We start from the raw sequence: 24444 nt of genomic DNA, 5'->3' as shown, positions 1-24444 counted from the left end.
TGATGGTGTTGTGATGAGTCACAGAAAGGAGGTGTTTGAGATCTACTTCCGCGTGCACAACATCCCTTTGCAACACCTTTGAGAGTGCGTACACTAATCAGTGGCGTGATAACGCGTTGCTATGGCCACATCACGAAAATGACATCATGCCACAAATGGCATGCATGCATTGGCATTTGCAGGCTTGCACTTTGCAGGCTTGTGGAAAGCAGATATTATTTTGAAGTTTTCAGCAAGAATTGGACGTCGGGTACTGGACAATTGTAGTATTCTCGTCCACAATTTCGTCTCGTTGGGCTAGCAGGTGTATGAGATTGGCGCGCCCTGAAATGTGTTATGTACCCTGCAATGATATAGGTGCATAGCTGCCGCCTCGAGCACCGGATGTTAAGTCTGCCAATGCGCAGGTAAACTAGCCAGTTAGCTGTCGTGTAGTTTTGTTCATGGTGAGTCGCCAGTCTTGACTTGTGTAATGGCGTCGAAGGGCCAATCTCATTTACCATGTTTACCGACCCGAGAGGCACCGCTTTCGCCGAAGAAGTGGGCGTCTTTCTTCGACAAGGATGGTCGCATTTGCAACGAGTCTGAGGTTCGTCGCTGTATATTCCGAGGTGAGTGACACAATCATACTACAGGTGGTACGATGGGCATCATGTAATTCCAGTGCCACTCGGTGCCGGACTCGTACCTCTGGTGCAGAGCTAGAGGCAGGATGCACTTCACTAACAGCAATCATATAGTATAGGAAGTACAGACTACAGTTTTCTCCTGGCTTCGCTGGGCGATGGGCGGAACTGCACCCCCCCCCCCCCCCCCCCCGGCCCTGCACCCGTGCTTGCATTCCGGCGTACCTGATCAGTTCAGCTTTACATCCTGGGGCAGCGGTATCAACGTGAATCATGCAGGGTCTTTTGCAACATCGCCACCTGGAAATGGCTCGAAGCCATGACCTTTGGCCGTCCTGCCCTCTACCTCGGGTAGTGACAACGTGAGGACACAGCATATTGTGGAGGGGAGTAGTATAGCAAGAAGAGGTCGTGAGTATGTGTGTGTGTGTGTGTGTGTGTGTGTGTGTGTGTGTGTGTGTGTGTGTGTGTGTGTGTGTGTGTGTGTGTGTGTGTGTGTGTGTGTGTGTGTGTGTGTATGATCCCTGGTACTCTAGTTAACAGGGCAGTGACCCGGGAAGACGGGTGCTGGGTTTGAATCCTGCCCGTAGTTCATTTAGCAGAACAACTCAGGTCAACTGTACAGTAAGATTCGTATTTAATCCTTTCTGTGCTATTGACGCACATAGGCGTCATGCGCGCTGTATGCCAAACGGTTAATGATATCTATTTGCATCATGGGATTTGCGCAGTATATCACAGGGCATGGACCAGCACTGTACACTCTATCCTAACTCTGGCAAACGTAGGTCAATCGCGACAATCAATACACCATTGGAAAAGTAATAATGTGACTAGCAATTAATTTTGAAGAGGTCAACTCCCAGCGCTGGAGCTCCAGGCTAGTGCGTACTTAGATCCTCTCGGAAAAGCCAGAGAATGTTCGAAAAGCTGGGGTGTGTTCTTATTTTCTGCTGGTTCTGAGAGAAATTGTTCGTTGAAGCCTTGAAGGTGAAGAGAATGGGAATAATAGAAGAAGAGATCTCGATGATCTCGCGAGTGTAAAACGCCGAACAGGCAGTGGCCTTGAGAGACATGAGTGCTGTATGCCATCTTTTCTGGTTGCACCTGGAAACACTCCGATTTTTGTGGTAGTGGTAGCCTTGGAGAATCTAATAATTTTTTTCGAGAGGAGATCAGAGCGCAACCTCGGAGAAGCGTTCTGGTATCCTCTAAAAGGTTCAGGGGATCCTCCAAAGCTCACCCAACTGGAGGTGCTTGAAAGTTGGAGATTCCTGCGTTAATGGATCTATGCATGGGACAGGAAAATTGGCCTTGCCCGAAAATTTGAATGATTATCTCTTTTTCTTTTAGTGATTGGTGTAGCCCAGAGACCGTTTGGAGAGTGTTGTGAAGATGTATGGATATAGTGGATGGCTACAGTGGAGTCTTCACATTTTGAGAAATGTGCACGGGGCTGCCACGAAATACACGTGTTTCCGCGTTTGACCGAAAAGATCCTGTACGGTGCTTATGTCTCTCAAGCACTCGGCCTGGTTGATGGTTTGCACTTGACAGATCTTTGAGATCTGTTTTTCTGCTCTTCCCATTTCTTTATCTTCCGAGAGACATTTCTCCAAGGGCCAGCAGAACATATTTAAGAACGCGCCCTGAGCTTCCTTCTAAGCAACTGACACCTAATAGACTAAAGTCTGCCGCCTGGAGCACACGAGAAGCCTGTTGAACGTTCCACTTGCCAAAAAGCCTGTAAGAGAGCACCGCTCTCCGCGTAATACACGTTATTTCAGGGAATTCACCCTCCATGGTTCGAGCTTGATTAGGCTAATGGAACTACAGTATAGTAGTGCTCTGCCAGCCCAAACATCACTGTAAGTAGGGACTTCAATCGAAAAACCAAATTCGCGAGTTTCGCATAAAACGCTAGTTTTTCTAAACCGGGAAGATGTGAGAAACAACCTGTGAAAATTTGAACCTGAAATTCCAAGGCAATCTAGAGTTATAGTCGATTGAAGATCGGAAAACGGGCGAGAAAGTAGTCACAGAAGTAAATGCAAGTATGTATGTGAGCCGTGTGGTTTCCGTCCAGCACTGCACTATCTGGTGCATACATGGCGATACAGGATGTGTGCATGCCATGCAGTGTGCACGCATGCCGTGCGCCCCTGCTTGCACAAGTCACACGTTTTCACCGTCACTGCTTCTACAGTGTGCGCGCAGTTCACTCGATTTTTCGTCTTCCACCAGGAAATCGCCGTGGGCTGGTTTCTGTGATCATCTTCCTTCTACCGCGATGAAGCGCGAGCCTCAATGCTCTAGAATCCTCTTGGTTTAGGCTATTTCGAGGCCGCTGAACACGAAAATCGGGTGTTCCTCGCGGGGCCGAGTACGGATCTGGTCGAAATTAGTACTTCGAAGTGCATCAGCGCCAAGCGCGGATGCATTATTTTTGGAAGCATAGCATGTGTGGCCCCATTGGAAAGGTAATGACCTCAGCTACCTAAAAATAGCATCGACAAGGCCGAAAAGGCCGCGGGAGAAGATACTCGGGCCTCGAACTGCATCTCGAACTGCAGTCACGAGGCGCCCATTCACTTTATACAGGCGAGCTGTGACTGCACTTTTCGCTTTTCTGTGACCCGAACTGAACTGTAAGGATGTAAACCGACAGTGACACTCTGTTTCCACAGCGACAGACAGTTGCGCGGGGGGGGGGGGGGGGGGGGGCAACAGCAGGAGTCAGTGCCACCAAGAGTACATAACCCCCAAGAGTGTGCAACTCCAGCTATGGGGTCTGCGACGGCAGAACTTCACATCACGTGATGAACCCGTACACATTATTTGCACTCTGTGCATGATAGATACAGGGTTGTACGCAGCCCAGCTTTGGGTACAACTCTCTTGTGGTCACTTTGCACTGTTTGCCAGCATAACCTTTTGAACTATGTCACGTGATGTGAAGTTCTGCCGTCGCAGCACAGCATAGAGGTTGTGCAGGCAGTTGCACACTCTTGGGGGTTATGTACTCTTGGTGCCACCCATGGAGCGACGGGAAACAGATGGTGAGGACCTTTAGTTAATCATAACATCGTTACCTCTGATTGTTTTGTCGCACACCGGCATAGGGGACAATGCGCAACACCTTTAATAATTATAGACTTACAACAGGTACTGTAGACGGAATTTAAGTTTACCGCTAACCAACTGGATTGAGCGATCACCTGATCTGTAACCTGTGCATCAGAAGCATCCTTCGATTTTAACTGATGCCATGTAGGCCAGGATTGTGCGTTTTGCTGAAAACATTACCGTAAAAGTCCGTGAATAAGTACGTATTTACTTTCAAATTTAGTGACCACACCCGTACTAACTTTCGGGCGGGTACTGACTTTCGGGCACGAACTAGCTTTCGGACGGTATCGGACCTGACTTGTGTGTAGTGGAGAAGTCCTTTTTCATGTCGATGTACATGCTACGTGCTGCATGTGCGCATCGCACCGGTACTTATTTCGGGCAGTATGTTTATCGGGCTTGACTTGACTTCAACAGGCAGAGCCAACAGAATGAAGGGGGTATTTTATTCAGGCAGCTACTTATTTACGAACTTTTACGGTATTAATGTACTAGGTCTTCTCTTGTGTGCATCTGTGATCTCATTTCTGTGGGCCAGATGCGCGGTGCCCTGCCCTCATTGCGTTACACCCACACATACACGCTGTGGAAAATCAAAGATCAAAAGGGGGGGGGGGGATTTCCCTGTTCTTTGAACCTACTTTCGTACGGAGCTCACCCAGTTTTTTTGGGTTTGGTTGGTGCCGGATCGAATGAATCAAGCAAAACCAGTCATGTCGGTGCGAGAGATTGTGATTTTGAGTGCTTGAGTACATAGCATGATGTAGGCAAGCTACGTGCTAAAGCCACATGGCAAGAAGTGTGCCGCACTGTGAAGTGCAGATTAGATGTTCAGCTCGGTCATAGACCCTGCTCCAGCCCTGGTCAGGTCCAGGGCAGTCCCAGCCCTGGTCAGGTCCAGGGCAGTCCCAGCCCTGGTCAGGTCCAGGGCAGTCCCAGCCCTGGTCAGGTCCAGGGCAATCCCAGCCCTGGGTTAGGCAGGAAGCAGGTCATGCAGTTTCCTTTCCAGTGTCTTTTTTTCGGAGGGTTTAGAAACTGGATCGCGTGGCATCTGTATGCCAAAACTGCCTCCTACTCCTGGTATCGTGCATGCTCAGTGAAATCCAATCTCATGAGTAATGTTACATGAAGTTCTTGCTTCGACCCAGTGCATAGCCACCCGTGTTATATACAGTCGAATGTCACTTATCCGGTCGCCAGTTATCCGAGCACGTCCGTTATCCGACAAGCCCGGGAGTGGTAATTTGATGACTCTCAACAGTAAAATTCTAAAAAAAAAATTTGTTGTTGTATATTATACGGTGTAATATGCATTTACTTGAAGTAGATGTGGTCAAATATGCTAACATGTACATGTATGTGTACCAGTGTCTGCTCCAGCCCCGGGTGAGCCGGGTAATCCACCCGGTTGGGCGGCGCTTGGACCCGGTTGAAAATATAGTACCGGGTCACCTGTGACCCGGTTGGTATTTTACACTTTCGAACTTTGAAAGGACTGACTACATGGCTTGTATCAAGAGTACATGAAAACGGTTTTCATGTACTCTTGCTTGTATGTGTCAGATACTTCTTCTTCCTTCGAAATTTTCTAATTCCTGTCCTCTCTTTTCTAAATGCGGCTTATCCATTCGCCTTTATATCATTGGGCCTAGTTCCCGTTTATTGTCCGAATTAAAATAAACCAACCAACCAGTTAAAGCATGTGACTCGGCTGGTGAGACAGCGCCATGTACATGTCATGTGTACCCGGGTACCCGGCTCCGACCCGGTTGAAATGGTTGCGCCAGGTACACGTGTACCCGGCTGTCCTACAATCCTAGAGCAGACACTGTGTACATGGAGCAATTCATGAATATGCATGGATATATTTGGGTATTGTGTACATAAATCTGTCCCTCCAGGAAATCGCGATTCCACGGATGCAACAAATTTCGCGTTTTTAGCCAAACCCCGCGATTTTCTGCAAAATCCGCGACTTCCCACGTTTTTTGTTGCTTTCTGCACTTTTCACGCAGTGCTTTCCATGTTCATGTTGGTTATTTGCACAGTAGATCTACGACTCGTACTACTCCCGAGTAGATCTACTGCGCAAATACTTTGAAATAGCGATTCTACGGATGCAACAAATTCCGTGATTTGGCCCAAATCCGCAATTTTCGCCACATTTTTTGTTGTTTTCTGCCGCAACTTCTTGCGCAAGTTTTCGAGAAGTTTTTCCGCAAATTCCCGCAGGCACAGATAAATCAGTGAAATCCAGCCGTATATGCACATAAAAAATGATATCGGTTATCCAACAAAGTCATATCCAGTTATCCAACATGCCTGATTCCCGAAGTGGTCGGATAAGTGACATTCGACTGTATATAGACTATTCATACTGCGTTCCAATATGCGCCACGTTTTGGAATTCCACGTACTGGCAGATGTCGTTTTCGTTCATACAGGCATGTGCACGCTTTTCATACAGCTGTGCATACAGCTTTTTTTTGGATACAAACTGCCGGGAACGACAGAACGAATCGCGGTACAGGGGTCTGGATACGTTTTTGTATCAGGCGTTCGAGTTTCCCGCCACGTTCCATGTGGTCATGACTATTCGGACGAAAAACGTCGCGCACGCTACGTTTTGTGTGTAGTGTGAATGGCCCATCACAATGTTCCCAGGTCTGGGAGACTGGTGGCTGCACAGCACCCTGCGCTACACTAACTCCTAGTCACTGGCTTGGGTTTCGTTTACTGATGGAGCAGCACTGTCACAACAAAGTACAAGACAGTTGATGTTGCCCACTGCTTCAAGAACTTATTTTTTTCACTTGGGCCAACTTTATGTGGAGTGACCTTTCAAGCTTCAAGCTCAAGTCTTTTGACAGAGATTGATTGTGAAATAATAAGAAGTACACCCTATTTATACGAAGCCGCTCCCTAGCCCTGCGTTACGCTGAAACTAATTACTTACAGTATAGAGGTCATGCGAGTGATTTCGTGGGGGTGAGGCAACCGAAGTTACCGCTTTAAAAGTTATGGGCGATAAGTATGTGCCTTGCCGTGGTTGGCTAACACCCTCTCTCTTTGTATTGGCCGGTGTTCTCACTGTGCTATGAGATGCTGTAATAAATAAATAAATAATAAATAAATGTGCCGCGACTTTGCCAGAGCATCTCAGCATACTAGTAACCTCTACAGCCATAGTACAGGACAGTCGACTCCTGAGAATAATAACAAGCGCTTTATTGTGCAGGAGAATTAGTTATTTATAATTATATGCTGAAGTTTGTTAGAACAGAAATGTACTCAGTGCCGCAGTCGCGTGCCCCGTATGGGTTCCTGGGTGCCCGGAACCCCTCTTTTTTCGCTCAAAATGCAGGATTTTACTTCATTTTTTGAAAATTTTCCGGGGGGGGGAGGCCCTGGAACCCCCCCCCCTTGAAGGGCACTGGCGCATGCGCCTGGTGCCACTCACACAACGTCACAAGCATGCAGCAAGACATGACTGGCATGTGGCCCATGCCATGGGCATGGCCCATTATCATGGTATTATGACTGTATCATGTATGGGTGCACTTGGTTACGTGCAGTCCTTGAACATACTTGAAGTCAATGAAGATGAATTATACAAGTATTAGTTATACAAATGTTTCGCCGCAGAGGGTCAATTTTGTATGGGTTCATCTTCATACATAGTTCACATGGTTCAGACCTCGTGGAATCTACGGCATGCATGTGAACCATGGTGAACTGAGCCACTTTCTTGCGATGGCGCACATCCCGACAGGCGGTATGGGTACTATAGGAGCTCATCATGGGAACACCCACCGTCCCACGGAAGCGGACGCGTCGACCATGGACTCGTCTAACAGTCGAGATGGACTCGTCTAACAGTCGATAGGCTTGGCTTGCAATGTCTATGTACTGTTTGTACATGATTGTACTAGGCTGGGAATCCTACTGTACTTGTACTGTCTGTTGTAGGATGGAGTATTCGCTGGTAGTTGACGTCGTTGTTGACACACTCGACTCCGGCGGTATTCAATAATTCAGGGTCGGCATATTTGTAAAAACTTGAAGCCATACCCATCGGCATCATCATGGAGCGATCATTCTACCATTTCTGGCACCACTGCTATTCAGCCTTGCTGGATGGCGCTGTTTGTGACACATCGACTCTTGAGCTGGCAGGTTGTGGCTGAGAAGCACGCTGCCTACCCGTCAGCGTCGTTTCATGGCGTCAGACGCGAGACGTTCTTTCTCATTTTCAGCAACTACTCCATACTTGTCCGTAGTGACTAGTGGAGTCATAGCCAACATGTTACAATAGTCTAGCTAGCGTTGCAGTAGATCTAGCTGCGCATGCTAGCAAACATCATAATCAACGACTTGCCCACAGATAGACAGTATGACTGTGCCAGGCCGGCTGTGGTGAATGTAGCCGTCGTATCAACCGATCTGGTGTGGCGATCGACCCCCTAAATCATACTTAGTATTACTAGTACTAGGCTAGGGGGAATAGGCTGGCGTGTAGCTAGCTAGCTGCTGAGCTCGTGTAGCTGCTGAGTATACCATGGTATACCAGGCCAGATAAGAGTAGATCTTCATCGAGTCGAGTGCATGTCTCAGCTCTGTTGCGTTTTCGGCGCTCAGTATTTCGGTATCAGGTATCAGACTGTGCACTGGCGCATGTCTGGACTGCACAGTGCACTGGCGCAAAACTCGCTGTGCAGTCAGCGGCTGCGTGTCGAGTGTACATATGGGCATGTGTGTCCTTCGTTCGATTCGGGACTCCTGGATCCTGCCTGGCCTCGACATGTTGCAAACTGGCACTTTCCACGTGCCAGGCCATTTCTGGCAACAGCTAGCACGATGGCAGCACTTGGCAACAGTCACGAGGCGGCCGACGGTTCGAAGCTAGCTCTGTAGAATCTACGCCGTGCATTCTTGTTTTTTCGTGTCTTCGTTTTTTGTCTTTACTTGGTCTGAGTCCACTGCTGTACTGAAACGCTGCTAGCAGAGAGTGGCGACACGACGTTTCTTGATACGCGGACGGCGACGATTTGCTGTAAGAATGACCTGAATCCTGACTGACCTGAGGTCCGTGAGGATAGCTGAAGTGTCCGGAATTCGAACAAGTAAGTGCATTCTGCGCTCTGCTGTGCCAACTAGTTACTTCTCCGAACCGTTCGGAGCTGTTCGGCCGAAAACCACCCCCATGCAGAGACGGGGCGTGAGCGATATCCTCGCTGCTGTAGCTGCAGCATCTGGCAACGCAAGCAGCGGCAGCAATGTTCGACGTGATTCCACCGGTGCGGAGGCCCCAGCAGGCAGTATTGCCAGCGGCCATAGCAGCAGTGGTGTCGTCAGTACTTCTGCAAGTGCTCGGCCACGCGGCACAGTCCGTGGATCTAGTACTGGCGAGTCTTTTGCAGCTAGTGCCAGTGTTGTTGGTACTGCTGCTGCTGGCGGCGGCGGCAGTGGCCGATTGGACGACGATGGAAGCACTGACGAGGAGCAGGGAGGCCACGCTGCCGCTGCCATGGCGGCGGCTTCGGCCGGAGGAGGTGGTTCTAAAGCGCTGCTGGAGTCATTTTCGATCCCACGACGCGACGTGCAGGTGAATACGAGCGAAGTGAAGCGCGTCACATCGGATTCACGCGAGGCCAGGGGACTGTTGCGCACGATCAGATCGTCTTGTCGCGATCAGTCCATTCTGCAAAACCTCTCTTTCTACAGCATTTCACTGATCAGCAGCCCTGAGCTGGAGAAAGCATACCAGACCAAGAGGCAGGAGATGCGTAGCGAGGGCTACACCAGCGCTGAAGTTGTGGACGCGTTCGCGTTTGTTGCTCTGGAGAACCAATCAGCAGCGGAGGAGATCCGAGAGAAGGGCCTCGGCGTGGGCCAGAGCGCGAGCTCGCATCTTGGCGATGCCTCGCTGGGTGTGTACGTGGCGCGTCACTTTGATGTGTGCACGCTGGGCTTGCGCCTGCAGCAAACCTCCGTCCAGCGGTGGGTGCTGGTGTTGAAGTTTATGAAGGGCCGCGTCAAGACCGTCAACGAGGTTGCGGAGAGTGAAAAGTCGCTTGCGCCGACTCCCAACTACGACTGCCACATTGCTCGCAATCAGTTCAAGGGCGAGCTCATGACGATGGTGAACCATCGGCAGATCTACACCAGCACCCAGTACTTCCTGTATGAATTTGACGAGGACTCGGCTATAGGGATGTCCACACATCCACGCCAGTGCTGTCCGCACGCGCTTCTCCTGTGCTCCTACGAAGGCCCTCCGATTGGCGGATCGAACTTTTTCAGTGCCGCCACCTATTTCAAAGCGGCGCTGCCTGCTACGGACACGTCGGAAGTGCGCCGTCGTCCACCGGGTCAGGCTGAGATGATTGCCAAACAGCAGCCAGTAGCCGTGGCCAGTACGGCGGGGGACGTGTGCTGGTGCGGCTCGCTGCTCAACAAGTCTAAGTTCCTGTCCGACGTGCAGCTGGTGTCGTTCTGTTCGGCACCTTCCCCGCCCGGCATGCAGGGCAAGACACTGAACATCAAAAGCAAGGTTGCCTTCGCCAAGCTCCGTCTCTCTTTTCCCAGTCCCGTGTTCTCGGCTGGTCTACCGGCCAGTCGGCGACTGAAGCCCGAGCAGCATGGCACGAAGCTGTACCATTATTTTCAGATGGAGGCGGTGAACGACGCCAACGGGCACTTTGAGCGACTCAAATCCTTCTTGCTGGATCATGCTTGGGCTGGTGTGGTTGAAGTGGAGGACTCCAAGAAGTTTTACATCATGCCCTCGTCTGAGTTAACTGTTAAACTGGGACTGAGCCGTCCGAGCCAGAGTAGCATTATTCATTGTGTATTGGTTGAGACGTTGAAGACTGCCGGCGTCGCTAGTAAACCCAGTAAACCCAGTAAACTTAGTGATGTTTCTGTTCCTAAAACCAGTGCGTCGCTTCAACAAGATAGTGCCGGTGCTGGCAACGGTGTTGACTCTCACGATTCTCAGGGCAATGTTTCTGGTGCAGTGCCAGCTTTAGCTGCATCAGGCCTCGGTCAAAATACATTCGTTGTGTCGCCGATGGGCGGCGGTGTTTCTGATGAACCGTCCATTACAACCGGAGCAGGTACATCGGAACCTGCCAAGATCTATTTTGATGGAAGTTCAGCAACTGGCTTCTGGCCAACTCCCAATGCGGGAAGATCATCGTCACAAGGTGTGCGGCCTGCATTAGCCCGCTCAACTGTTGTGGCTATCAGTAGCAATGACAGCAGCAGTAGTCCTGGTCCGACTGGCACTCCGTCCAGCGCGGTGGCAGTTTTGACATCGTCTTCTGCTGCTGCCGTTGCTTCCAGTCTTGCGGTGTCATCTGAGCAACCATTGACAACTGCGAGTACGCCACCTGCTCACCCACCGGCACTACCAGCTGCAGCAGCTGGTGGTGATGATAACTTACCACCACAGGCTGCACTTATTGTTGACAATTCTCCATTGCCCTCAGTCAGCTCCTGTGTCAGTAAGTCTGCTGCCTTAGCTGTCGATGCTTCACCGGACCCCAACTCTCCGACTGCTCCCCCGCCTCCACCGCCACCACGCTCGTCAAGCTCTCTTGGCTATATAACGAAGAAGCGGGCTCCCGTCGGCGGCAAGCGCGATCCTCGGCTGTCTCGAGATGCTACCAGTAAATTGGATTCTTCTTCTCGTTCTGCAGGCGGTAGCGGCGGTGCTGATGGTTCCGGTGGTTCTCGTAAGTGGCCCATCTTGTCCACGAATCTGGCAGATCTCGATGTGGCGCGCCTAACAGATCCGCAGGAGCTGGAGAAGACCCTGCGGCAAGTGGAACAGTGCACGCGCCATCTGCAGCGCTCCATCAGCAAGAAGTCCGAAGTGGTCGAGAAAACGATGAAAGCGCGCACAGCGGTGGACGATGCCGCTGCTAGTAATGTTGACGAGAGTCCGTCGAGTAATAGTAGCACCCATGCCAACTGCCAATCTAGCGATGTCGTCCCGCCGTCAGGACCACCAGGCCAGTCTGGTGGCGATACGCTCAAGGAAGCCGTGGAATCGTTTGACCCGCTGCCGTCCTGGGAGGAGTTTCTGATCGAGGGAACGCCGACTGTGGACGTCGCCTGCACCGAAGAAGTCGAGGCGTCGAGCGAAGCGCTGCAGGCGTCCTGCTACCGCTGTGTCCTCTGTGAGCACAGCTACGTGCCGGTCGCGCACGTCCGCGAGCCGCAGGCAGCACCGCGGCGCCGCTACAGCTTCCAGAGCCACACGAAGCTGTCGACGCTGACCGTTGGTGACGGAAGCGTGCAGATCACTACGCCAGCGCCGGTGTCGGCGCCGCCGGTCGCTGTCAAGCCGGTGGTGAGCTCTGCACAGCCACCGGTCGCCGTCAAGCCGGTGGTGAGCTCTGCCCAGCCACCGGTCTCGGCAGTGATGCCCGTGCAAAGCAGCAAGAAGCATGTAGCACAGGCCAGGAGTCAGACAAGTAACAGCAGCAGCAGCAGTACCGGTGACGCTGCCTCCTCCAACACTGGCCTGGACTGTGTAGCGCGACTTCAGAGCAGCTGGAAGGAGCTGCGCAACGGCAACCGGAATGCGTTTGATACCAGTCGCAAGAACGTGCTGCACGACACCGCCAGCCCTGCCGACTTGGACGGCGAAGGGTTTGTGCCCATCGACGAAGTTGGCCCCGGCGGCGGTGGCGGTGAATTGAAACGCGCCCACCACCACCACCGATCCAAGTCGGAGTCTCAGCGGCGCAGTGCGGCGGTGCGCGATTCGGCATCCTCGCGTGGCAAAGCGTCCTCTTCAAGTCGTGCCAGCGCGTCATCGGAGACCCGGCGCGGTGGCTCCTCGCCCGTCGTGTCGCACGAAGCGAGCAAGAAATCTCCGGCCACATCGCGTCGGTCCGGGGCTCGCCACCGCTCCCCCTCTCCACCGCCACCGCGCAAGCGTCACAACCAGTCGCGCGCCGACAGTAGCCATCTGGACAAGGAGCAGCACCGGAGTCGGCACAAGAAGCCAGAACGGCACGCGTCATCGTCGAGCACCGGTGAGCGTAGGGGTGGCAGCCACCACCACCACCGCCGCTCTGAACGCGGAGTATCGCCGGACGACTACTCTGTGCGGCGCAGCGCCAGCACACAGCCGTATAGCACCCCGCCGCCGCCACCGCCGCTACGCCGATCACATGTCAAGCACAGCACTGGCGCAGCGAGTACAGTCCACCATCGCTCCAAGCACCCGTCGCGCTCTTCCTCCACTGCTGTGTCGAGTAGGGCCAGTAGTCGCTCGTCCGCTAAGCGAACATCTCGTCACCGCAGTCCCAGTCGTTCACCAATAGCACATCGCCACCATCATTCCAAGCCCTCTGCATCCACCAAGTCGTCCGTTAATTCGCCTAGGCACTATGTCCGATCTCGAAGCCGATCCTGCTCTCCGCCCCGTAAGCGCCATGCATCGTTGTCAGCGCAACCACTCTCCGGCAGTGTTGGCAGTCAACTATCTCTGTCTCGCAGTAGCAGCGCATCACCGCTCTCTAGTCGCCCAGCATCTCCGCTCGACTCGCAAGAGCCATTGGCCACTGCCACACCGATGGAATGGTCTTCGGATTACTTTGAGCAGACGCCCGGCACCTCTGATATCGCGCTGGGACAGACTACGCACGCGGCTAGCTTTAGCCGGGAAGCTAACTACGGCACAGCGTTGGCCAATGTACAACCTGCTAGTACTGCTTGCGCTGTCAATGCTGACGCAGCAACAGCAGGTGGAGATGCATTGAGCTGGCTGAGTGAAGCGGCTGCCTCCTGGAACCGGACAGCTGCAAGTCGTGCTGGTATGGCGACAGCCATGCACGGTGTGCTGGGGGATCCTCCGCCTGGCAACGTGGGTGTTTCAACGGAGGCTGTCAGTCCTGGATCGTTTGAATCGCTCACGCCGCCTCTGGAGTTCTGTTCGTCACCAGGCACGCCTGAAGTTGGCCGCTCTCAGTCCGAGAGTCCGCTGATGGTTGGCGCTGCTGCGGCGTACACCAAGGCGTACGCTGTGTCCGACTTCAACTTCAGCAGTGACTCCGAGGCTGACGTGCTTCTGGCCGCCGAGGAGCCAGCCTCACAGGTGCCTCCGCCACCGGATGTACTGGATGATGCGCGACTGCCGCATTGGCTAGGCGCCGTGCACGGAGCTCCCGACGATGCGCACAGGACTGTTGCTGACGATGTTGGACCGTTTGCAGCCGCTGCCTCGCATCCACTGCCGCCGGAAATGGAGTCCGTGCCCCCCACCACCATCGCCATTGCCGAGTCACGTTCACCAGCTCTTCAGAGGCATGCTTCGTCACCCGGCCCAGTTGAACAACAGAGAGTGTCGCGCAACAGCAGGTCACTGTCTCCTCGCAGAACAGGCCGTTCAAGCTCCCTAGATCGGCGCCTGAGAGAGCGCGAGAAGAAGCGCAACGAGGAGGCCGCCCGCCGTGCCAAGTACAACCCGTATACCTACGTCCCTCCGGAAGTAGCGTACCGTGACAGGAGGTCGCCATCTAGCTCTCGCCACGGGAGCGGCAGTTCGCGCACACGCTCTTCTCAGCAGCACCAGTTTGAGTCCGGCACCCGTTCTTCACGCAAGCGCACACGCTCTAACAGCTACAGTGACGGCGAGGCACCGCAAACGAAGAGATCTAATCAGCTGGCGACTCGCCGCGAAGATCGTCATTCTCGCACCCGGTCTCCTTCCGCCGGCGGCGGTCATTGCTACGAGACGGAGGAGGACTTTCGCGTGAAGCTGCAGCCGCTGCTGCCGTTCCTCGCGTCGCTCATCAGCTCTGGCCTGGAGGAAGTGTTTGAGGACTTTGGCGACACGGGCATCATCAGCGCGCGCCTGGCCGGCCGGCTGAAGCGTGACCCGATGGACGGTGTCCTGGCCTCCATGCTGCGGCGGCGCCGCACTGCCAACGAGGGCAGCAGCAACGAGACGACGGCGACGAGCGACGGTGACCAGGTGAGCGCTCAGGACCTGGAGGACGCCATCCTGACTCAGCTCTGCCTGCTGCAGTGGCAGCTGGACACGATGCAGGGCTGCGTGATGCCGGGCTTGACTTGAGATTCTGATAGGGTTGTTTTTTGCCCGGCAGCTAAGCAGCAGGCCCGCCCGGCCCTGTTGGAATTGTCACACGTTGTTGACGGCGGACACACCGTCCTAAGACAACTGCTCCCCGGCAGCTCTCCCCGGTGATGCGGGAAGGGCCTGGTGAGATGGTGGTGCCTGTACTGGCGAGAAAAGCGTCGGCTCGCGTCCAGGATGGCGGGCTGTGCACTGCTGCGCCTTCAAGGCGTGGCTCCTCGCGCCGCACACGAATACGAGAGCACGGCCGTACCATTTGAAGTGAATGTTTCGGCACGGGTGCTTCGATCACCATTGATCACCGTACACACAGTGAATGCTTCTGACAAGCCACCAGCAACAGAACTATCCCTCTTGAGTAGAGGAGTCGATACCAAGTGGTGGTATTCGTTCACAACAGCATGTCACTTGCCGGGAGCCAAGCCGGTTTACTGCACGTATCAGCAGTTCTCTCGCCATGCTTCTCTTAGTTTTCACTTGCTGGGTGCTTTCTCGTTGGCAGGGATGGTGTGTGTGTGTGTGTGCGTGCGCCCACACCCGTGTTTGCATGTGCGTGTGTATATTTGTAGTTGTGTGTTTGTATGCGCACGTTCGTGTGATTATGCCTAGAAATCTTTCCTGAGAATGAGTTCCTTGCTGATTTATTCTTTTCCCTTTCTTTTATGGCTCAGTACAGTATTTCAGCTTGAGTACATCCTATCTTTTCTTCTTACAGGCCTGAATAAAATATTGCTCAGTTCTCTATGCTAATATCTTTACTACCTGGGCACTATTCATTTACCTGCCAGTGGTTCTTGAAGTACTTTTGGCTACCATACTGTGCACTGTTGCTCATATGCTTTTGGAGGAGAACCAAGCTGCGCTCCTGCTTGCAATCCCCACCACACGAATTGCAGTATGTCGTCAATTTGATGTGTGTGTGTGGGGGGGGGGGGGGAGTGGCCAGCATTCACCGAGCCGATAAATTGTCGGTTTGGCAGCTGATGGTATTTTGGGTGGGACGGGGGGGGGGGGGGGGGCACGGGTTGGACTGGGATTGGTTGTTTTTGCCTCGGGTTGTGTACATACGCCCCCAAGAGTGTTCATCTGTGGATGCCCTTTCTGTGGGGTCCGGCGACCTTGAAAATTCACATCCCATCCGCAGTGTCCCCCCTTGTCGTCGTTCTCAGTCCATTTTTACTTTTTAGTGACCACAGGAGTAGTAAAAATAGCACTCGCTGACAGAAACCCACTCAGCTTGTGCGAGTATCAGCATGACCATGGCAGATATTCGGACTACGCGCACGCTAGTCTTCGTTGTAAACCTACGTAGTACAAATCGTACTTGGAACATGTGATGTGAGTTTTCGCCGTCGGTGACCCCGCATGCAGAGTTGTACATTGTACACTGCTGGGAACTTATTTACTCTTGGTGGTATGTGGGCACATCGGTGTTTGTTATTTGCTGAGACCTCAGATTCGCTCCCCCGCCCCTGGACTGTCCCTCCAGGAAATCGCGATTCCACGGATGCAACAAATTTCGCGATTTTGGCCCAAACCCGCGATTTTCAGCAAAATCCGCGATTTCCCACGTTTTTTGTTGTTTTTTTGTTGCACTACATCTCACATTGTTATGCACTTTTCACGCAGTTCTTTCCATGATCCTGTAGGTTATTTGCACAGTAGATATACGATGCATCAAATTTCGTGATTTGGCTCAAATCCGCAATTTTCTGCAAATAATTCCGTGAATTCCTGGCAAGTTCTGCATCATTCCGCACATTTCGTCGCATTTTTTGTTACTTTCTGCCGCAATTTCTTGCGCAAGTTTTCGGGAGTTTTTTCCGCAAATTCCCGCAGGGACAGCCTGGATATGGATGGCAAACAGTATGAACAGAAGTTAGTTCCTCACGAAATACGGTGTTGCTCAATGAAATCCAGTCATGTGAGTCAAGTGTGGGCCTTGCATCATTTTGCAGCCCGGTGTCAGTGTTCGCAAGTCCAAGGCTGCGCATCGCCCGGCGCGTACTTGAGTGACGCGACTGGATTTCATTGAGCAACACTGTACAACATGGAGAATGATGTCATTCTCCATGCTGTACAGTATGGAGAATGATGTCATTCTGAAAGCGAGTCGTGACAGCAACAGCGTTGTGCACTAGCACTGCCCTGAGTCAGTTGCGCACTCTGGTTACTCGTTGATATACCCTTGGTGATACTTCGAAGTATTTTAGCGTGCGTCAGCTCAATCCTACCCCGGCTATGCAAACACAAGGCGAGCTGTTTTGAAGCCGTGTGCTGTACTGATTATTCGTATCGTTCTGATAATCCAAACCACCATTTATATCCGCATGAAATTATTATAGCGCTCGAATGTTTTTTTTCTTCTCTAATTCAATGATTTTGATGAGTTGACACAGGCATGTGCAAACAAAGCATTGCAAAACTAACATCCACAGGTGCATGTGGACAAACATGAAATGCACAGTAAGATGTGCGATATGCAGGAATTGTGTTTGGAAAATCGAGATAATCAGATAACTGCGGTTCGGATATCTGGAGTAGGACTGCTTGCTGCAGTTCTGAGGACTTGAGAAACATGAGGCGCGGAAAACACTGGTCCAGGTGCCGGCATGCTTGAGGTAATGTTCTTTTTGTATCTTGGTTTCTCTGTGTGTGTGTGTGTGTGTGTGTGTGTGTGTGTGTGTGTGTGTGTGTGTGTGTGTGTGCGTGCGTGTGTGTGTGTGTGTTTGTGTGTGTGTTTGTGGTAGGTGGCATTGACCCGACGATTCGTCGCGATGTCTGGCGCTACTTATTCGGCATTTATCCGTTCAACTCAACCGAAAGGTATGTACATGTGCACTGGGGTTCAAGCTAGAAAACTCTGCACTGAACGGGGTGGGGGGTAAAAGGAAGATACCCAGCAAAAGAATACAGTCGTGGTCTCAGTTCTTGCTGGTTTACGCTTACTTGTACAAAAAGGTACACCAGAAGAGTCTTGTAAGCACACTAGTTACTTCACTACAATGTCATATTATAGTACAAGTACAGTCGTCCGTCCCTCTTTAATCCAGCACTTTATAAACCAGCACAATTTTTAATAGCCAAAATGTCCTTTTCATGCACATTGCAGCAGTAGATCCGATTTGTTAATCCAGCACCCTCCCTAATCCAGCAGAATTTCCCTGGCACAAAATGGTGGCGGGTTATAGAGGGATCACCCTAGTACATACTGGGAGTTGAGGAATATTTACAGCGCGTTTATTTTCGGCTTTTTCGGACTAGCGAATCAGAACTTTGCAGCTTAGAGAGCGTGTGTGGGCAGGCGTGCGTTTACCGCCATATTGCCAGGTGTGTCTTTACCACCATATTTATCAACCATAAGTACAGCTGCAGTGGTGTCTTCAACTTCATTCTAGCGAATCCATGCCCGAAATTAAATATGCCTGAATTTTAATGCAACAATGTATGCAATTATCAAGAGCACTACAGAGCTAAGCGCATAGTATGCAACTCCACGGTCCCCCTACATCTTGCTGCTGCATGATGTGCTTGTGTGTGCTAGTAGCCCCTACTGTAAAAGCAGACGTTTTCGGTGGTGTAATATTTTCGGTATTCTCTAGTGGTGAAACGAATATACCGAATATTCGAATGTTCGTTCGGTTTGTCACATTCGAACGAATATTTCTCATGGCGAATATTCGCTAACCGGGTATGCAGAGTTTACCGAGCGACTTCAAACTTCCGTGACTTCGCGAATACTTGACCGAACCGCTTCATCGAAAGTTCCATCGGCATTAGAAAACTCTCAGCTGTCGTCTCGAAGCAACCCGGACGCGACCCGAGGTCCTGGAATGGAGTTATGGCGGTCGAACGAAAAATCACGTCTTGAGCTGTTTTTTGAGCGTGTAAAATGCACTTCAGCTGGGGATTTTGTGAAAATTGACCTAGAAATGGTGGAGAAATATGTGCCTTCGTTTGTAATGCCTAATAATAGTGACAATATCCAATAAAATGACTGAGAGGAGGGCGTGTGATGTCATCCATGTTAACGAAATAATATTCGTTCGTTCGTTAAGCCAAAGAATATTCGGCTACTGGGTTTTGATATTCGTTTCACCACTAGTATTCTCCAAAATCGGCGGTTTGATGGAGGGACAATTTCGGTAAACCCGTTTTTCAGGTAAGCGTACGAGTACTATACTGACATTTTCGGTACGTTTTATTTTCGGTAAAAATTCCGGCACCGAAGTTACCGAAAATAAAACACCACCGAAAATCTCTGCTTTTACAGTTTATCATTGTGCTGCATGATGTACCTGTGTGCTAGTAACCTCTTTATTGCTGTGCTCCATTATGTGCCTGCGTGTGCTGTTGCACGTAGGGAGCGCGAGGTGGTGGCCGCTGAGCTGCGGCTGCGCTACGACGCGCTGAAGCAGCGGTGGAAGTCGGTGCTTGAGCTGTCCTGCGCCGATGACGAGCGCACCAAGCTCTGCTCGCCGTCGTACCTGGTGACGGACGAGACCGATGGCGGTACGGCGCCACGCGGTGCAGAGGTAGCCCAACCGGCGGCGGCTGTCACCGTAGGTGATCCGGATGTCTTCTTGAAGCTCCAGGCACAGGTCAGGGCTGTGTACACCACAGTAACACCTATATTTAGAGACCACCTGCCTTTAGTGACCACCTGCCTTTAGAGTCCACCTGCCTTTAGAGTCCACCTGCCTTTAGAAGCCACCTGCCTTTAGAGACTACCACCTGTCTTTAGAAGCCACCTGACGTTGAAGACCAGTCATTTCAGTGGGGACAATCAACGCACCACACTAACACCATACTTCGTCTGTTGGCTGCTGAAATATCTCTCACTTAGTATATCAATTTCATTCTTTTTATGTAGGTGTATGCCGGCCGGCAGTCTATTGATATCAAGGTGATGAAGAAAGCTATTCGTGTCATCGACAAGGATGTCCCTCGCAACGACCGTGACCACCCCTACTTCAAGTGAGTGTTGTGTGTGTGTGTGTGTGTGTGTGCGCGCGTGTGTGCGTGTGTGTGTGTGTGCGTGTGTGCGTGTGTGTGTGTGTGTGTGTGTGTGTGTGTGTGTGTGTGTGTGTGTGTGTGTGTGTGCGTGTGTGTGTGTGTGGATGATGTTTGCAGTGCATCCGGCCATGCACCCGAGTGCGTGCATGACTCCAGCTTCTCCTGCATAGACTGAACTGCTATCTGCTGCTGCATCTCTCACGAAACAGTTGTGGACTGGCTGCTCTGAGTTCAAGCACTATGGAACTAGGCCTTGTCCGAAAGTCACTTGTTTGGATGATTGCATGCATATACACACTCATGTACAAGAGGATCTAGTAAGTGGTGCAGTACAACAGGCATGGTAAAATACAGTAAGACCTGCCAATGTGACTACTCTGACAAGGCGACCACCTGTCCCAGAAGACCACCACAACTAGGACCATGGGGTGGCATTTCCAGTCAAATGTCCCCGGATTAGGAGACCACCCTGTACATAATGACCACAATTTGAAGGTCCCTTGAGTGGTCAGCTTACAACACAGATTACATTGTACTTCCCAAGGTCAGTGGTTCAGTTATTCGGAGGCACATTGAGATGACGGCTGTGCAACTATACAGTGTAGTGGCTATCATGATTGTCTTCTCGACTGCACGCTAGTTCTTGTGCATGCTGAAGTTTAGCCTGTCACTGTTTCCTTATTTGGTGTTACCTTTCCATCTGTTGACTTTTTTCCATCGGTGTGGCCGGTGTTATCTGTGCAGAGGAGCCGGGAATCCGAACCTTCGCGTGCTCCGTGACGTTCTTATCACCTTTGCGGCGTTCCACCCTGGTAAGAAGAACACTACGTACATGTATGTGCAGTCATGCGCCCCGTTATTCGTGCACACACGCTTGGGTGATTTATTTTGTTTGGAACGTGTATTTTGGTAGTGCATAATATGTCGTTTTGGTAGTGCAAATCACCCCTGCTTTCGCCTTGTTATAGCAACGTTTGTCTGTTACAGTCAAAGTCAAGGTGTGTTTGTATTTGTTGTTGTTGTTGTTGTTGTTGTTGTTGTTGTTGTTGTTGTTGTTGTTGTTGTTGTTGTTGTTGTTGTTGTTGTTGTTGTTGTTGTTGTTGTTGTTGTTAACGCCAGATCTCGGGTATTCCCAGGGCATGAACGATATTCTCAGCCGGTTTCTGGTGACAATGGACGACGAACAGGAGGCGTACTGGTGCCTGGCAAAGTACTTGGAGCGCATCCATGTCGAATTCCTGGAACAGGGAATGGTGGACAAGCTGGGTAAGGGAAAACAAGTACACGTTAATGTCATGTGGTGGACTACAGTGTTGTTGGGCGCCGAAGAACGGACCGCACAGGCTGGAATTTCACCAAGAGCAGCATACCAATCATATACCGGGTGACTTAACTGTGCATCGACTGTAGTACATGAAAATATGAACGGTCTAGGCCACGAGCCTGACCTCCAGTTCTTCGGCGACCGACAATACTGTAATCTGGCCAGCTGGTGTTTTGACTAGTGTGTCACTGATCTGTCTCTTTGGCATTTTGCATTTTTGCTCTGCTGTCTCATGATTTGAGCATCTCTTCTTCAATGGTGTGCACGCAGAAACCGTCAAGCAACTCCTGGGCGAAATGGACGCGGAGTTCCGCGACTTCTTTGTGACAACGGGCATGGACGACTTCATGTTTTGCCACAGGTAAAGTGCGTGTGTTTCTTTGAGAACATAGACAGTGACCGGTACTTAAAGTGCGGAAGGATCGACTGCCACTGGGGGTATTTATCCACTGCAGTCTGTACCTATGTGCCCGATGGAATCTGTTCCCTTCTGATACTGGTGTGTTGTGCATGCTCTACATGCACTGAGCTGTGTACAATGTGATAACGTGGCTGGCCTGCTCCGGTGTGTGCCGCTGTGCACAGATGGCTGCTGCTGTCCTTCAAGCGAGAGTTTGCGTTTGACGAATCGCTCAAGCTGTTCGAGATACTCTGCAGTCATCACTTGGAGATCAGCTCTCTCGAGGCGGAGAAGGCCAAGCGGAAAGAAGAACTCCTGGAGAAGGAGAGAACTGGTGAGCAGCGTGTTCTGAATGTGTTTGATTACCACGTAACGGCTATTTGCGTTTGGGATCTTTATTTGTGTGCTAGCGATTTGCAAGAGCTCCCCTTTTTTTAATTGAATTGTGCATGTATACCGTATGTGCTCGTACATTGTGATGGTGATGAGAGTGCATGCGTACGCGCACGTGTGTGTGTGTGTGTGTGTGTGTGTGTGTGTGTGTGTGTGTGGGTGTGTGTGTGTGTGTGCACGTCACAGGTGGTGAAGCATCCGACCGCCTCGAGGTGGTGGTCAACCAGGAGTACACGTTTGAGTTGTTTGTCTGCCTGGCCATCTTGCAACGCTATCGCTCGGAGATCATGGCCAGCGATGAGGCCAGTGGCCTCTATCAGATCGTCAACGGGTAAGTCGGAACAGTTACGTAAACGGTACAATGATCAGGCGGAAATTTAACGCATTGAGCACTTTCCCGTCAGTTACCACAACCCTCTGTGTTGTGTGTACATGTAACATGTACATGTGTGGGCACAATGGGTTTGCACCAGGAGTACATAATCCCCCAAGAGTGTGCAACTCGACTATGGGTGCTGTCCCGACAGAATTCCAAGTTGACGTCATTTTGATGATGCAATGCGCACTGTACACATATTATCAGACGTAGCCTGAGCCTGTGGTGGTCATAGCCTCATTTTATCCTGTGCAAACTAGTTCAAGGAAACACGTGTGATGCGTGACACCCCGTTCGAATGACGCTGGTGCAAGGAGCATAGCATCGTGAGAATTACTTCAACTTTAAATTCTGTAGGGACAGCAGGGTATGCGGGAGTTGCACACTCTTGAGGGGTTATATACTCTTGTTTACATCGATGCCTGCATCATGCCTATGCCTATGCTGGTGTGTGTGTGTGTGTGTGTGTGTGTGTGTATGTGTGTGTGTGTGTGTGTGTGTGTGTGTGTGTGTGTGTGTGTATGTGTGCTCTGCGCAGCCTGAGCATGCACATGAGCATGGAGGAGCTGCTGGTGACCGCCGAGGAGCTCTTCTTCAAGTACTGCCGCAAGTCCGTCGCCGAGTGCTTCATGGACCTCACCATGCCGGCACCTATGTCGCCCACCAGCACGTAGTCACCGCCGCCGCTGTGAGTGCCACGGAGCATCCGGTGTTCATGCCTGTACTGTGTGTGCTGCTTTCTAGAACACGGAGCATTCGGTGTCCATGCCTGTACTGCGTGCATGTGCACTGCTGCTTTCTAAAATCCGCTGTGAGTGACACGGAGCATTCGGTGTTCATGCCTGTACGATCGTACTGCTGCTTTCTAAAATCCGCGTTGGCGCTGGCACACCGACCGACTGGCTGGCTGGCTGGGGATTGGACCCGTGCCGGTGTGCAATATCCATATCCATCCTGCTCTTTCTAAGCCGATTGGTCACCAGCTGTTCTCGCTCCGTCTGTTTCTAACCCACCATCGGTGGCGTTGACGTTGGACGCTGACAGAAATCCGCGGGTTTCCGTGCGCCAGTTGAGCGCTGGCTTGCACGTGCGACCAATGTCTATATTTGTCTTGTGCGCTGCTCAAGCGCCGGTCATGTCATCAATAACATTTGTGTCTCCAATCTTCATGGAATGGATAAGGAGTAACCGTTACCTTACTCAACCACTGTCTGGTATTATGCACTCTCCCCGTACCATTGCTCTACCGACTGCTACAGACTACTGCTACGATCCTCGTCTCGTTCCACCTATTCAAGCCCGCTCTCGACTGCTCATCTGAAAATCATGATGCTTGTCTGTCCGCCTGTCCCTGCATTGTTAACCTGCGCATGGCAAGGCCACCACGAGCTGTGCTTTGTGTCTCGGACGTGTGTCTCGCCGTATGTGATCCTGTCTATGTGTGCGGGGCGAGCCCATGCCGCACGGTGCCGCTACTCTCCGGCGTTGTCTTTAACCAGTGCACCGCAACTGTGGGATTGCGTCACTGTTACCCTGTCTTGTCTACTTCACCCCGGTGTATATATTATTCACTTCCACAACAGAGCTTTGTGAGTGTCGGCGACGAAAAAAAAAAAGGGTTTCGTCACGCTGTCTTTTTGTTTCTTATGAATTCATAATGGACTTGGGATTTAAACTTGTTCCATTTCTGTATTAGGATTTTATTTTACCGAAATTCAATTTTAGATCTATTTTGAAGAATCAATTCAAGTCTTGTTATTGCTCTTGCCTACAGCTTGTGCGTGTATGGTTGTGCAGTCCGGGAAGGGAAGGAACACCTTGACTTCATAGCTCACACTGCCTGCAGCTGGCAGCACTCTGACAGCGCAGTTGTTTTGAGCTGCGGCAGTAGGAACCACTCCTCTGATGCGGTGCTGTCCCTGCTGTGAAGACGTATTACTTTCGTATTGGCGAACTGGGCGAACAAATGAGCACGCGTACTGCTGCGCATCTGGCAGTTTCGTTTGTTGTAACATCGGGGCTGTATTCACTGCATGTACAATGTATGCATTCTCTACAGGCCTA

At 51.4% G+C, this 24444-nt stretch overlaps 1 protein-coding gene across 1 annotated transcript; it reads left to right on the top strand.

The window, feature by feature from the left end:
* The first annotated feature begins 225 nt into the window (after positions 1–225).
* Positions 226–24138, top strand: LOC135815622 (TBC1 domain family member 17-like). The gene is made up of 10 exons (XM_065328943.1): positions 226–611; positions 17622–17697; positions 19235–19472; positions 19745–19848; positions 20632–20699; positions 21007–21153; positions 21482–21572; positions 21797–21945; positions 22191–22335; positions 22919–24138. The coding sequence occupies exons 1-10, from the start codon at positions 473–475 to the stop codon at positions 23052–23054; spliced, it is 1293 nt and encodes a 430-aa protein (XP_065185015.1). The 5' UTR covers positions 226–472; the 3' UTR covers positions 23055–24138.
* Positions 24139–24444: the final 306 nt, after the last annotated feature.

This window comes from Sycon ciliatum, chromosome 1 (genome assembly GCF_964019385.1).
Source record: "Sycon ciliatum chromosome 1, ocSycCili1.1, whole genome shotgun sequence".
Lineage (NCBI taxonomy): Eukaryota > Metazoa > Porifera > Calcarea > Leucosolenida > Sycettidae > Sycon > Sycon ciliatum.
The sequence above is the reverse complement of the archived record's forward strand: the minus strand, read 5'-3'. Positions and strand labels throughout refer to the sequence as shown.

Excerpts from the sequence above, each read along its gene's own strand:
- LOC135815622 (XM_065328943.1), top strand. The coding sequence starts at position 473 with ATGGCGTCGAAGGGCCAATCTCATTTACCATGTTTACCGACCCGAGAG. Across the intron at positions 20,700-21,006 it reads CTTTGCGGCGTTCCACCCTG|ATCTCGGGTATTCCCAGGGC; the intron begins GTAAGAAGAACA and ends TGTTAACGCCAG. Across the intron at positions 21,946-22,190 it reads CCTGGAGAAGGAGAGAACTG|GTGGTGAAGCATCCGACCGC; the intron begins GTGAGCAGCGTG and ends TGCACGTCACAG.